We start from the raw sequence: 16,424 nt of genomic DNA, 5'->3' as shown, positions 1-16,424 counted from the left end.
GACCTGGCACAATTAATCTCACAGCTTCCTCAGGAGATGGCAGGTTTGGTCCAGTGGCACCGCCCAGCGTTGCTAGGGGAGGCTGTCCAGCTGACCGAGAACTACATGGTGGCATTTACAGGAGGCAGCAACACCCTGCCTCTCACCAGCTTTCCGTCATGTGAGGAACCCCACCCAAACCCCTTCCCCCATCTAGGGGGTCCTTCCCTGTGTCTGTGTCCACCACTTCTGTCTTTTTCCGCTCTCTGCCCCAAGTTGACTGGATGGCCCCACGAGTGAGGTAGGGAAGCCTGGTCACTTCAAGGATCAGTGCTTGGTGATGGAGGTGGCAACACTGGTCCGGATACCTGATGCTAGGGCCGTCTATATCTGCTCTGCATTAGGATGACACAAGAGAGGGAGTTCCTGTCCTCAGAGGCTTCCCTGAGGGGTTTTCCCTCTGAAGCAGTCACGTGACTAGTCCCTCAAAGACGCATTTGATCAAGTGAGTCATCTATGGTCAACAGCTCCAGCCTGGCGTCGCACTCACGTACCCATATTTTTTACATATTAAAGATCAGTTGTATCGAGTGACGCAGGACACTCAAACAAAAGAAAATGAAACCCAGTTATTAATACCGTTGAGAAACCCTCTTTCAGGCGGCTCACTGTAATACAATGGTGGGTACCCATTGTATTACAGTGAGCCGCCTGAAAGAGGGTTTCTCGACGAGTCACGAGAAAAGGTTGAACCAAATAATGGCACTTTTTTGGCCAGGCATTCACTGAGACGTTCGCAAGTGGTGTGCGGTGTGCCGTGAATGTCAGTTGGTGAATCCACAGGCCACCCCAAAAGCACCATTGCGCCCCTACCGCTGATCAAGGTCCTCTTCGAGAGTATTGGCATGGACCTTGTTGGGCTATTAGAATGGACTGCACGCAGGCATCGCTTTGTTAGTTCTGGTGGACTATGCAACGCGATATCTGGAGGCAGTGCCCCTTCACTACACCTCAGCACGTAGTGTTTCGGGGGCATTTCCAAAATAAATACTCGTGTTTACGTTACCTTTAAGTCATGAACACTCAACAAACAATATGAATTGTTGGGTATTAAATCGATTTGCACCACTGTTCATCACCCATAAACAGATGGGTTGGTGGAACGATTTAGTAAAACCTTTGTAAGTTCTATCACGAGGACGCTAGGAATTGGGATAAGTGGCTCGAGCCAGTTGTTTGCAGTGCGAGAGGTCCTGCAAGCATTCACCTGGTTTTCCCCATTCAAGCTGCTGTATGGGCGTCAGCCGCACAGTGTGTTCAACGTCATATGGGAAGCTTGGGAGGAGGAATGTTCAAACGGTACAATTTTAATTCAGTACATTCTTGATCTTAAAGCAAAACTCCACACTTTGGGTCAATTAACACAGGAGAATTTTCTCCAAGCTCAGGAATGTCGAAGGTATGACAGGGACACTCGACTATGGGAATTCACACCGGGAGATAAAGTGCTTCTATGACTGCCCATCTCAAGCTCTAAATTTCTTGCCAAGTGGCAAGGACCCTTTGAGGTCACACGGCGAGTTGGAGATCTCGATTATGAGGTTAAGCAAACAGCTAGGGGTGGAGCATGTCAAGTTTACCACCTCAACCTCCTAAAATCATGGACTGAGGCAGTCCCTGTGGCCTTAGCAATGGTAGTCCCCGAGACTGCGGAGCTCGGGCCGGTGTTGACTCTCAATCCACATACATTCACCCCGGTCCTGTGTGGCGACCACCTCTCACCATCGTAGCTCACAGACGTGGCCAAGTTGCAATCAGAATTTGCGGACGCGTTCTCTCCTCTCCCCAGTCGCAGGAACCTCATTGAGCACCACATTGAGACCACCCTGGAGGTGGTGGTTCGTAGCTACCCGGATCGCCTTCCTGCACACAAAAAAGGTTGTTAAGGAAGAATGAGGCGATGCTTGATATGGGCATAGTAGGAGAGTTGTACAGCGATTGGGCCAGCCCGGTGGTTCTGGTACCTAAGAAAGACAGAATGGGCCAGTTCTGTGTAGATTATCGCAAAGTGAACATGGTGTCCAAGTGTGGCAGGTCGGATGTTGCTCTTGCTTGAGTTGGGTGGTGGGGATATGTGGTGATGGGGGCATGGTCATGTGTCTGTCTGCTGGAGAGAGCTTGTCACCTGGGCTGTCATTGTCTCTAACACCTGTTTCTTGTTGTTGTGATAGCGGAGGGAGTCATAAAAAGGCACATGAGGCGTCAGAGTGAGTGAGAGAGTGGAACCAGAGAGACTGTTCCAGCATCTGCAGCAATACAACACGTTTGTGTGTTTTATGTGTTTACTGAGGGCCCTTTTTGTTTAAGTTTTTGTGTGATGCTAAAATACTCATGTTGACAATTTGCTGCTTCCTCACTCATTGGCCCATTTGATTGATCAAATTACAAACTTACCACAGTTTGTTTTTATCATGAATGAATGGCATCAATTCAGAGATTTTGAATATTTTATGTGCTTACATGCCAGGGCTTATGCCTGGTGTGTATTGATCACCATTAACAGTATTCCTGCATAAACATTTTCTTCTGCAGGTACTTGGCTCTGTGCCATCCACTTTCTACCAATTATATTTTTCTTTCTGCATTGACCATCTCTGTATATATAAGGGTCCAAGAGAAGAAATATGGACAACTATATTGATAAAATAAAACAATATATTGACTGCACTTTATTCACTTCCCACTTAAGTGAATAAATATATCTTTGCTCTTTGTATAACTTTCTAAAAAAAAAAAAAAAGATTAAATTATCTAAACCAATAGTAGCCATGTAAATATGTGAAAGCTATACAAAGACAAGCCATGCATTATTAAATGTGCATTCATTATTTTGTTTATGCTGTGCTGGTTAATACGTCAGTTCAGCATAATTAAAATGCAGTTTCCAGTTACAAATGCCATTGTAAAAACATATCTATTCAGTCAACCGTGAGTAATTTAATCCATGAATGAATGTGTCCAATCACAGGGTGGTTACTAACATTGAGTATTGTTGGGCCGGTCATATGATCCTAACATGGCAACCCCCAAGAGGAGTCCCTCTCCACAGCTTTTATAAGTCTACTGATATCACTCCAGTCTTTATCTCGTGTGATTGGTCGTGATTTTATACATGTTTCAAAATGACTATTCATGTTTTTAGTAGTTACATTTTTAATGAGGAAAAAAAAATACTGAGTGCATCTTTTTTTAGAAAAGATTTGCATAATACTTATCTATAGTGAAATGGTAACTAAATCAGTTTGGTTTTTAAATTATATGTTGCATGGTCAAAAAAAAAAAAGGGAAAGAAAAAAATGGAAGACCAAATTATGAGGAAGTATGAGACCAAATCTGAAAATGAAGCCAACTGCCTCACTGACTAGTCAGTTATCATGATTTAAAAGAGAGAACACATTTTTATGAAGGTACCTTAAAAGGAAACTTTTCTGATAGGGTCTTAAGGCACCATAACTTAAATTAGCTATTAAATTCAACTGAGCTTTAGAAATAACCAAGCAATATCTAATGACTACAATGCTTTTCTAAAAATAGAATCATAAGTTTAAAAAATTAAAATCGAACATTTTACACTTGATGTAGATTAATTAATTGACTAATTTCAACTGCTTCATCAGACACCATTTTTATTCTTTTCATCGACTGCTGAACCCAGGGACGAAAATGTCATCAAAATGTTGGGGGGACAATAAACATAACAATTCTCAAGAGCAATTTTTGAAGGGGACACCATGGGGTTTTTTGTTGTTGCCCCGTTTGCATTTGTATTATTTTATTTCTTAAACAATTATTTTAAGAATATATCATTATATTATTTACAATACACATATTTTAATGATATTTTAGGGGGGGACAACCCTCAGATGGGGGTGGGGGTGGGACAGAATGCTAAGCAAACATTAGTTTTGGACGTATTTGAGACAGGGCAGTGGTTCATGTCATCCCATGGCAGCCCCCATTAGGGGACCCTCTGTGTATAATAAAACAGCTTTTATAGTTTATAAAGTTAATGATAGGACTGGAATATTCACCTCATGTGAGTAGTTATGATTCTTCATTTCTTTTGAAGTGAAACTTTTTTTTATGATGAAAAATTACTGAGTGCACCTTTTTATCAGTCAGCTGTGCGCATGAAAGTGCTCATACAGAGCTATAACCACGGCTGTACCACTTAGAGAGGATTCCTTAAAAATAATAATCACGAAGTTCACGGTTTGTTTGTAGTGGCATATTAGAAGTAATAGATTAATACAAACCTCTAAATTGCCATTAAATGACAAATATATTAGATTAAGTGATGTTAAACAGGGTCTCGCCTATTTCTTTACAATGGTACCTTCCTGTCTGAGTCTACATTAAACAAGAGCGCACGGCACGCTCAAGTCACTGCATGCACGAGAATATAAAGACAACATGGCGAGGTTTCTCAAACTTAATATCAGGAGCTTTTTGGCCACACAGCTCAGGATGTCGTCCGACCAGGTAGAGAATGCATTAAAAAAATATTCCGGCCCAGTGACTTTCTTTCTCATAGAAGTTCTCATAGAATTGTTCTTTCTATTAAAGAAAAGGACAAAATATATTGCTGTATTTCATTGCGATTTTAGAGTTCATAAGCATGCGTTGGCAGTTCCAGTGTTTGATAAACAAATACATTATACGATAGTTTAACGTACTGCGTTGTTTAAATAATCAACGAAGGACTTATAGTTTTGCAATGTCACACTTTCAGGGTGCCCTTGTCTTATGACCCTTTTGTTTTGTTTACAAGAGCAAGAATTATGTGTGTTCATATATAGTTTAATGATATAAAATGTAACTTTTATATCAAAATACCACAGTCATTTTACATTAATAGAACATACACAGTTTTTAACTCAGTATCTTTTGTCTTTGTGTCATCTTGGACTTGGACTTACACTGACACCTAGCGGCTTGGATGAAGCATCATTTAAAATCAATAGTTGTTACAATTCAGTTCACTTGTCATTGTGTCACTAAGCAGACACTATGGGAGTGTCCTTCTACATTACCTAGTTGAAACCCCTCTACAATAACACCAATTCTAAAAAACTGGCTTTGATGTTGAAATACTGCCCTTTTAGGCACAAAATTGCCTGGTATAAAAGCAGGTGCACTAACACCATTCCTCAGACAGTGATTTATCTCTCGTCCTAGAAGCCCTCTACATTTGTTGCTGTCGAAATACACGAGTCAGCAGATGTGCAAGTTTAGAAGACTCTCCACTAGGGCTGCACAATTAATAGAAAAACGAATCGCGATTACGGCTGCCACGATCATGTAATCGTGAAAAATTATGATTATGGCGTTCAATTTAAGTCTGCTACTGTTGCGTCAATGGTTTCTATTTACAACCTGTTTTTGCAGCGGTTGAGTATTCTAACCAATCACTAACATGTCTGTTGAGCAATGTAATGGCAATGGCCAATCAGAGCCACTTAGATTAGTCCTCTGTCCTATCAGTAAAGACAACTGATCCTAATGCGCACGTTTTAAACCATCTGAATGCCCAGATGCTTGCTTTGTTCTTGATCTGTGCGCACAGCACACTAAAATTAATACTGAAGAAACATCACCTGACACTTGAAAAGAAGCTGTAGAACAAGAGCGAAAAGCATTTTGTAATTATTTTGGATTCATTGCATATTGCACTGCTCGCTTTGAATGTAGATGTTACATACACTGCAAATGAGCAACACGACAAAACAAAAATGATCCTGTTCTACAAGGCACAGACGCAGTGTAAATAATGTACACGAGAGCATTTGTGAGAGTGCAGAACATTGCATCAAAATGCAGGTCTCAAACAGTGTAAACCTGCAGTGAGTGACCGCAGTCGTTGTAATGGGAGAGTTTGTCGTGTTGCTTGCTTTCGGTGTACAATTTATTAATGTAATAACAGGTTTGTTTTGTCACGTTAATAAGTAGGCCAATGTGAATTTGATTTGTACAAAATAGCAATAAAATAATTCAGCTTAACTGTTGTAATTGTGTTTTGGGGGTGTAGCCAACATAAGGAATATGACATGAATAAGCATATTTCAGGAATCACCGTCATTGTTATCACGCCTGCTCTAATAAGACCCATTTGCCACACAGCTGGTAGATTTAACTTTTTCACGAATCCGATCGCAAATGACTGTTTTTAATTTGGTGTAACTTTGTCAATTTAAATCGGCTGTTAATAAGTTGGAATATTTAATATGCCATATTATGTATTTTACGTGGACTAAACATTTAAACAGTAATTTAGCAATAATTACATTTATTCTTTAGCATAGATATCCATTTACAATTATTTTCATTTGCCTTACCTTAACAAACATTATTACAATGTAAAATACAATATAATGCTTAAAAGATGCAGCTCATAACCACCATTGAAATCTGCTACTCTGAAGAACTACACGGTTGCTTACATTGTGATGTCACGGTAATTAAATTTTTTTAATCAACATTAATAATCGAGATTACAATATCAAGAGCAATAATCGACAATTATGATTTTTGCTATAATCATGCAGCCCTACTCTCCGCTCCCCTGCAGTGTTCCGGTGGACATTCTACACCTCGCCGATTGACGCTTCATTGGTGAACAGGTCCTCGCTTGAGCGACACACCTGCTCCATGGAGCGCTTCGGCCTAAGTATCCTTTATTGATATTGCTATATTGTATTACATAAAGCTCTGGGAAAAGAGACCACTGCAAATGTATCAGTTTCTCTGGATTTACTATTTATAGGTATGTGTTTGAATAAAATGTACCTTTTTGTTTTATTCTATAAAGTAATTACATAATCTCTCCCAAATTCCAAATAAAAATATTGTCAATAAGAGCATTTATTTAAAGAAAATGAAAACAAGTTCAAAATAACAAAAATGATGCAGTGTTTTCAGACCTCAAATGCGAAGAAAACAAGTTCATATTAATTTATAAACAACACAATACTAATGTTTTATCTTTGGAAGTGTTCAGAAATCAATATTTGGTGGAATAACCCAGATTTTCAATCACAGCTTTCATGTGTTTGCACGCTTTCCACCAGTCTTTCAAATTGCTGTTGGGTGACTTCGTGCCACTCCTGGTGCAAATATTTTATTTCTTTCTTCATCAAAACCGAATATATGATTTTTAGGATTTAATTTGAGGCCGCCTCCTTTAAACAATGCAAGTGGTCCAAAATGCATATTTAGGATGCACAAAATAATCCACACGAATCCACGTCGACAAATAATTTTTTTCTGAACCCAAACAATTGATTATTTTTAGAAACAAAACAATACTTGTATACTTTTTAACTTCAAATGTTTGCTTCTGTATATCTCTGTGATGCGCTTATGTGAGGGATGACGTAAGCTTGTTGGTAAGGTCACGCATCATTTGGAGGATTCAGGAAGCGGGTCTTCAGATCTTCAAAATATTCAGCTCGCTCCCTCAGCGATTCCACTCTCCTCACTAAAGTGGACCAAGGGGAAGACAAAGGTTATGCCCAACTACGCATTATATTATACATTGAACAAACCAAATCCCCCCCTCTGTCCCGTTACATGGAGGCATGGCAAGCCCTTACAGGCATTTCTGACGGGGTGCTAAAAATGCTCGAACATGGTTATACGATCCAAATTTGCTCGTCGGCCGCTCCATTTCAACAGTGTTATGCCTTCCACAGTTCATGCTTTATTTGTGTATTCTCACACATATGTACTCATTACAGGTAAATCAATAAACACTTGTGTCTTGTGCAATCTGTGCCTGTGTCTCTCCCTCTGATTAAGCTTGGAGAATTAGGTAAAGGTGCCGGAAAAGGAGGTGGTGGTGGCGGTGCAATAAGAGAGGCAGGAGGAGCTTTTGGCAAAAAGCAGGCTGCTGAGGAGGAGTTGTACTTCAAGTAAGTGCCTTTGCTTGAGCGCCTCACGCTTGCAGATCTCTACTGCTTGCATGTGTATAATAAACCTCACAAGCTGCAGCAGTGTTGTTCTCGCAGTGTTGTCTTCATGTCTTGTCATCTCTCTATATATCACCTTCACAGGAGAAGAGAGCAAGAACAATTGGCTGCTCTTAGAAAGCACCACCAGGAAGAGATTGACCACCATAAGAAGGAAATCGAGAGGTTACAACAGGAGATCAGTCGTCATGAGGGCAAAATCAAAAAACTTAAACATGATGACTAAGTCTGTTTGACAGATCTAGGTTTATTTCATAGAAAAATTAATTGCCCCCACACAGATTTTCAAACTTTTGACTTATCCAGTGTCAATAAACATTAATTTGTGTGTGTGTCTGTGTTATCAATATTAAATTACCATTTGGTGACCCAAAAGACTGAAATTCATTCTGAGGATTTTTATCCTTATATAAAATTTAAAAGATTTTAAGATCTTTTCATAAATTAGAAGCAAATGGTTTCAGTAAATCCTCTGTAACAAACATGCTTTTGTTAATGTAGAATTGTGGCAATGACTTAAGAATGGCTAACTGACATAAAACGGTCTGAATTTACTATAGTAAGTGTAGAATGGTAGTATGCCATTCAGCACCTGGCCAGTTTTTCCTAACTTTATCCTTGAGGACCTCCTAAGACTTAACACTTTGGGCAAATCCAAACAGTTTTGTTTTTTTTGCTCAATAATAAAAAACAATTCATTAAAATCTTTCACACATTGGTGTTACATTGTTTAATGTTATTTAAACATATTTAACCCTGATCACACCAATGACATGAAATCAAACATTGTTTTTAAATTATAAATAACTTTAATTGTTTTGCTTTTTTCACACTTGTAAGGCCCTGCACTAATGCTTTACTTTAGAAAACAGAATGAGTAGAAATAAACAGATAACTGTAAATGTCATCGAACAGGTGTACCAGATGAAAGGGACAATGTTTTTCAGGCAATTGACAAATTCAAATATTTTTTTTTTTAATGTGTAAACAATATAGTCGAACCATTTAATATGATTTAATTAAAGGTTATGAGTTACAGAATGATGCCTTTTAAATGAAGTTTCTTGATTATTTGACATCTTTTTCATTACTGAAAATTCAAGGGACATGTTTGTCACCATATTTTGAAAATTACCCACTCACCTCAACGACTTTTATTTATTTATAAATCATATATATAAAATATGTATCCTTTTATGTCTCATTAATTTACGGAAGTACCTTCCTGAGCCTAATGGTGCGTTCACATACAACGCGAATTTGCGGCGCGAATGGTGTGAAGCGAAATCGTATGTTCGCACGAGATGAAATTTGTCAACTCAAGCGAAATATACGCATGACGAGTTGTCGCAAAAGCCTATCAGCATTGAGATTGTCCGGATGTCACTGACATAGTAGTCAAGTCAAGTGGTTTTTATTGTCGTTCAACCATATACAGTTAGTACAGTACACAGTGAAACGAGAAAACGTTCCTCCAGGACCATGGTGCTACATAAAACAATAGGACAAACCCAGAACCACATGAGACTACACAGACTAAATAACATAGTGCACGTGCAAACCTGTGCAAAAAGTACTAAAAATGAACAGTACAATAGGCACAGTGAGAGTCAGTGCAGCGCTGACCTGTACACAGTGGTGGACGAAGTACACATACTATGTACTTGAGTTAAAGTAAAGATACTCAAGGTAAAATATTACTCAAGTAAAAGTAGAAGTGCTGCCTTTAAACATTCACTTGAGTAAAAGTACAAAAGTATTTGCCTTCAAATGTACTTAAGTATCCAAGTACTATGATTTTGTATGGCCATAATGTCCTATTATAATTTGTCACAAGACTCTTGCTTAACTCAGTCTACATGAAGACTAATGTCACTCTTGGCACACGAATCTATTAATAAAATGACATTAATTAGTCAGCTGTATATATATATATATATATATATATATATATTTGAACTGAATACATTTTCTGTGTATTTGATTTTGGAGGGAAGGGACTGTTCCCATAAGGTATAATACATTTACAGTATTTACTGTATATATTTTTCTCGAGTGTCTATGGTCATAATTATTAACATCCTATTGTTATGATACATTCACATAAACCTGCACAACGCCATTAATATATATATATATATATATATATATATATATATATATATATACACAACAAAGACAAAGATCCCCCATTTAGCCTTAACAGACTGTAGGGGCAAGTGCTGTTAGCGAGCACCTATGAAGGCCAAATATATATACAGTGAGGAAAATAAGTATTTGAACACCCTGCTATTTTGCAAGTTCTCCCACTTAGAAATCATGGAGGGGTCTGAAATTGTCATCGTAGGTGCATGTCCACTGTGAGAGACATAATCTAAAAACAAAAATCCAGAAATCACAATGTATGATTTTTTAACTATTTATTTGTATGATACAGCTGCAAATAAGTATTTGAACACCTGAGAAAATCAATGTTAATATTTGGTACAGTAGCCTTTGTTTGCAATTAAACGTTTCCTGTAGTTTTTCACCAGGTTTGCACACACTGCAGGAGGGATTTTGGCCCACTCCTCCACACAGATCTTCTCTAGATCAGTCAGGTTTCTGGGCTGTCGCTGAGAAACACGGAGTTTGAGCTCCCTCCAAAGATTCTCTATTGGGTTTAGGTCTGGAGACTGGCTAGGCCATGCCAGAACCTTGATATGCTTCTTACAGAGCCACTCCTTGGTTATCCTGGCTGTGTGCTTCGGGTCATTGTCATGTTGGAAGACCCAGCCTTCGACCCATCTTCAATGCTCTAACTGAGGGAAGGAGGTTGTTCCCCAAAATCTCGCAATACATGGCCCCGGTCATCCTCTCCTTAATACAGTGCAGTCGCCCTGTCCCATGTGCAGAAAAACACCCCCAAAGCATGATGCTACCACCCCCATACTTCACAGTAGGGATGGTGTTCTTAGGATGGTACTCATCTTTCTTCCTCCTCCAAACACGCTTAGTGGAATTATGACCAAAAAGTTCTATTTTGGTCTCATCTGACCACATGACTTTCTCCCATGACTCCTCTGGATCATCCAAATGGTCATTGGCAAACTTAAGACGGGCCTTGACATGTGCTGGTTTAAGCAGGGGAACCTTCCGTGCCATGCATGATTTAAAACCATGACGTCTTAGTGTATTACCAACAGTAACCTTGGAAACGGTGGTCCCAGCTCTTTTCAGTTCATTGACCAGCTCCTCCCGTGTAGTTCTGGGCTGATTTCTCACCTTTCTTAGGATCATTGAGACCCCACGAGGTGAGATCTTGCATGGAGCCCCAGTCCGAGGGAGATTGACAGTCATGTTTAGCTTCTTCCATTTTCTAATGATTGCTCCAACAGTGGACCTTTTTTCACCAAGCTGCTTGGCAATTTCCCCGTAGCCCTTTCCAGCCTTGTGGAGGTGTACAATTTTGTCTCTAGTGTCTTTGGACAGCTCTTTGGTCTTGGCCATGTTAGTAGTTGGATTCTTACTGATTGTATGGGGTGGACAGGTGTCTTTATGCAGCTAACAACCTCAAACAGGTGCATTTAATTTAGGATAATAAATGGAGTGGAGGTGGACCTTTTAAAGGCAGACTAACAGGTCTTTGAGGGTCAGAATTCTAGCTGATAGACAGGTGTTCAAATACTTATTTGCAGCTGTATCATACAAATAAATAGTTAAAAAATCATACATTGTGATTTCTGGATTTTTTTTTTTAGATTATGTCTCTCACAGTGGACATGCACCTACGATGACAATTTCAGACCCCTACATGATTTCCAAGTGGGAGAACTTGCAAAATAGCAGGGTGTTCAAATACTTATTTTCCTCACTGTATATACACACACACACACACACACACACACACGCGTGCACACACATACATAGAATATATATAAAATATATATATATATATTCTATGTTATGGGAGCAGCCAATTTCCCTCCAAAATTAAACACAAAAACGTATTAATGCAGTGTTTCTGCTACTCCCCAGAAAGAAATTCTATTATATGCAAGTAATTTTAGTGTCAACATAATAAGCAATGTACATTATGCGTCAATATTTACCGATAATTGCTGCAATAATAGCTGCAATTATGATGATAACGACGGAACTTGCGACCATAGTGGGCTAACGATGCTTTTGGGAAACGCACCCCCGGTTTGCGCTTAGTAGATGCCACCAAGGCAAGTTCAAAACAAAGCGCGCGCGCTGTACTGTGATTGGTGGCTCGTTTGACCAGTTACGTTTTTATCCACTCATAAATAAAAAGGAACGACTGATTTTGAATATGTAGTAGAGTAAAAAGTAAGATATTTGACTTTGAAATGTAGTGGAGTTAAAGTAAAAGTCTCCCCAAATTGAAATACTTCAGTAAAGTACAGATACGCAAAAAAGCTACTTAAGTACAGTAACGAATTACATTTACTTCGTTACTGTCCAACACTAGTGCAAAAGATGACAGTTTCTAAAAATGCCAAATGTAAACCTAACATACTATGAGATAGTGTTCTATGCACATAGCAGTTATTGAGGTAGCAGCCAGTTATAAAGTAACAATAACGAAAGTGCAACTCAGGACGCGTGTGTGCGTGTGTCAGTGCAGTCTCTGAGTATTGAGGAGTCTGATGGCTTTGGGGAAGAAGCTGTAACACAGTCTGGCTGTGAGGGTCCAAATGCTTTGGTACCTCTTGCCAGACGGCAGGAGGTTGAAGAGTTTGTGTGAGGGGTCGTCCACAATGCTGGTTGCTTTGCGGATGCAGTGTTTTTTGTAAATGTCTTTGATTGAGGGAAGAGAGACCCTGATGATCTTCTCAGCTGTCCTCACTATCTCTGCAAGGCGTTGCGGTCCGAAACGGTGCAGCTGCTCAGGATGCTTTTAATAGTCCCTCTATAGAAAGTAGTGAGGATGGAGGGTGGAAGATGTGCTTTCCTCAGTCTTCGAAGAAAGTAGAGACGCTGCTGGGCTTTCTTGGGAATAGAGCTGGTGTTGAGGGACCAGGTGAGGTTCTCCGTCAGGTGAACACCAAGGAATTTGGTGCTCTTGTAGTAGCAGAAGAAATCAGGAAAAATATGTGAGAATTTTATATATATTTTTTTTTTGCATTAAACATATACACTCACCTAAAGGATTATTAGGAACACCATACTAATACTGTGTTTGACCCCCTTTCGCCTTCAGAACTGCCTTAATTCTACGTGGCATTGATTCAACAAGGTGCTGAAAGCATTCTTTAGAAATGTTGGCCCATATTGATAGGATAGCACCTTGCAGTTGATGGAGATTTGTGGGATGCACATCCAGGGCACGAAGCTCCCGTTCCACCACATCCCAAAGATGCTCTATTGGGTTGAGATCTGGTGACTGTGGGGGCCATTTTAGTACAGTGAACTCATTGTCATGTTCAAGAAACCAATTTGAAATGATTCGAGCTTTGTGACATGGTGCATTACCCTGCTAGAAGTAGCCATCAGAGGATGGGTACATGGTGGCCATAAAGGGATGGACATGGTCAGAAACAATGCTCAGGTAGGCCGTGGCATTTAAACGATGCCCAATTGGCACTAAGGGGCCTAAAGTGTGCCAAGAAAACATCCCCCACACCATTACACCACCACCACCACCACCAGCCTGCACAGTGGTAACAAGGCATGATGGATCCATGTTCTCATTCTGTTTATGCCAAATTCTGACTCTACAATCTGAATGTCTGAACAGAAATCGAGACTCATCAGACCAGGCAACATTTTTCCAGTCTTCAACTGTCCAATTTTGGTGAGCTCTTGCAAATTGTAGCCTCTTTTTCCTATTTGTAGTGGAGATGAGTGGTACCCGATGGGGTCTTCTGCTGTTGTAGCCCATCCGCCTCAAGGTTGTGCATGTTGTGGCTTCACAAATGCTTTGCTGCATACCTCGGTTGTAACAAGTGGTTATTTCAGGCAAAGTTACTCTTCTATCAGCTTGAATCAGTCGGCCCATTCTCCTCTGACCTCTAGCATCAACAAGGCATTTTCGCCCACAGGACAGCCGCATACTGGATGTTTTTCCCTTTTCACACCATTCTTTGTAAACCCTAGAAATGGTTGTGCGTGAAAATCCCAGTAACTGAGCAGATTGTGAAATACTCAGACCGCCCGCCTGGCACCAACAACCATGCCACGCTCAAAATTGCTTAAATCACCTTTCTTTCCCATTCTGACATTCAGTTTGGAGTTCAGGAGATTGTCTTGACCAGGACCACACCCCTAAATGCATTGAAGCAACTGCCATGTGATTGGTTGATTAGATAATTGCATTAATGAGAAATTTAACAGGTGTTCCTAATAATCCTTTAGGTGAGTGTATATACATTGACTAACAACAGTGGGGACATATTGCTAACAAAGGGACAAATAAAAACAATACATATCACATCTAAAGATTAAATTTTCAATGTGACATCCTTAAAGATGTTATATGTTTTTGAAGCCTTGGCGTTCAGAAGTTTAGACATATTATTAAGAGAGGCAAAAAGGGATTTTACATCAGCAGAAAATTAGGTGTCGATTGTATTACTCTGGCTTTGTGAAGATGAAATTTACCTAGAAGACAAAGTAACAATAAAGAACAATCAAATTTAGCATAATTAAAATGAATATTTTAAAGAAAAATCATAGTCTCTGTAATCTGCACCAATTTGTTAAAACATAACAATAATAACAAGGTTATTTCTGTCCAAAAAGATTTAGAGAAAGTACACTGATAAAACAAATGTAAAACTGATTCTTCTTCCATTTTAAGGGGGATACATTCTCAAAAACGCTGTTTAAATTCTGATTGCAAGGGTAATATTTGTGAGTAATTTTGAAATGAAGTTCTCAAATTTTATTTGGGATAAGAAGTTTGTAAAAAGAAATCTATAAATTGCTTAAATTAGAATTTAGGTAATAAATACTCCATTTTGAACAGGCTTTAGAAAGAGTTACTTGATCTGAGACAATAGCATTTCTAATGAAAAAAAATATTACATTTCTTGTCTAGAATATGAATACTATTAATTGAAAGTGTAGGGATATGATTAGACAAGCTAGCATAACTTAGGTGTGCACTGATTAAAGATTTTAAGTTAAGTGGGATACTTCTAACCACCTTATTGAAGTCTCTTTTAGAAAACGGAACACCCTTCAGAGTAATACATTCATTAAATAAGATAAGTTCCCCTTGATTATTGAAGAGATCAGAAATAAAAAGGATATTTTGAGCCACCCTCTCCTTAAAAAATAATTTGTGGGCACCCGGAATTGTTTGACACAACGTCAACGTATCTGGGACTTCCACAACAGATACAGCGCAGCATACTTTACAATATCTGCCATGGTTTATGGCGGAGAGATAAATTGTCGAAGAAGCCCCTCCTCCTGTACTTTTCCGTAAGAGAAGGGGGAATACTCGCCGGTTTAAACACAAATTTAATCCAGCGGTAAAACTCGAGCGGGCAACGCGAAGCGAATTTATTTATTTTTTTGCGTTATTTGTTTGCGTTGTATGTGATAGGTTGATACCGCATTTAAAAAAACTTATGGCGCTTAAGTCTTTTTTAAATGCGGTATCAACCTTGGCCACCAGGTGCCACTATCAGTAAACATGTAATCTGTTGCTATATAGTTGAATAAATACATTTATAATTTATTTAAGGGTTTGCAAACCATAATCAAGTCAAAATCAGGTTACATATAATTGATATGTCATTCGTTGTCGTGTAACAACTGGAGTTATATTGTTTGAAATTGTTGGTCTTTCTAAACACTCGTATGGCGTTTGCTACATGGAAGTGAAGTATTGAGGAAAACGGGAAACATGGGGAAATTATTATTATATCTGTCCTTTTGAAGTGGGTACATCTTGAAATGTTAATATTGTTGTAAATAATCTAATTTCTAAACCAAAAGATCATTTATAAATTAAATCCTCGCGACTGAACGGGGATGTCATGTACAGACTTTCATGGTGGAATTTAATTATAATAATATATTTTAATAACAAGTTGTCTTTTCAAAAATTTGAACAAAGAAAAAAAAAATTGAAGAGCGGAAAAAAAAAATTCTCCAGCTTGTGGTTCAGGGCTTCCGAATTAATTGATACCTATTTCAAGCACTCTTACTAATAGACTTACGAGTTGAATCAGGTGTGTTAGACCAGGGGTTTTCAAATTGGGTTAAAGTGAGACTAATAAGAGAAAATGAGCTCTAATGTTACAGCCCATGCAGCTCGTTTGTTCTCCAGCTGATGGCAGTGAAAATAAATTTTGACTCATCCTTTGGAGAACAACTACTGAGAACAACGCTTCTTTGACGTCACTTTCGATGATGCGAAAAGCCCCGCCCAGGCCCCTGTCTTTATATTTCGAGCGGCCC

The 16,424-nt window shown here is 39.0% G+C and overlaps 1 protein-coding gene across 1 annotated transcript; it reads left to right on the top strand.

Moving 5' to 3' along the window:
- The first annotated feature begins 4,399 nt into the window (after window positions 1–4,399).
- LOC127656682 (ATPase inhibitor B, mitochondrial) lies at window positions 4,400–8,336 on the top strand. The gene is made up of 3 exons (XM_052145113.1): window positions 4,400–4,521; window positions 7,837–7,949; window positions 8,091–8,336. The coding sequence occupies exons 1-3, from the start codon at window positions 4,453–4,455 to the stop codon at window positions 8,230–8,232; spliced, it is 324 nt and encodes a 107-aa protein (XP_052001073.1). The 5' UTR covers window positions 4,400–4,452; the 3' UTR covers window positions 8,233–8,336.
- Window positions 8,337–16,424: the final 8,088 nt, after the last annotated feature.

Source organism: Xyrauchen texanus, chromosome 16, assembly GCF_025860055.1.
Source record: "Xyrauchen texanus isolate HMW12.3.18 chromosome 16, RBS_HiC_50CHRs, whole genome shotgun sequence".
NCBI lineage: Eukaryota > Metazoa > Chordata > Actinopteri > Cypriniformes > Catostomidae > Xyrauchen > Xyrauchen texanus.
The sequence above is the reverse complement of the archived record's forward strand: the minus strand, read 5'-3'. Positions and strand labels throughout refer to the sequence as shown.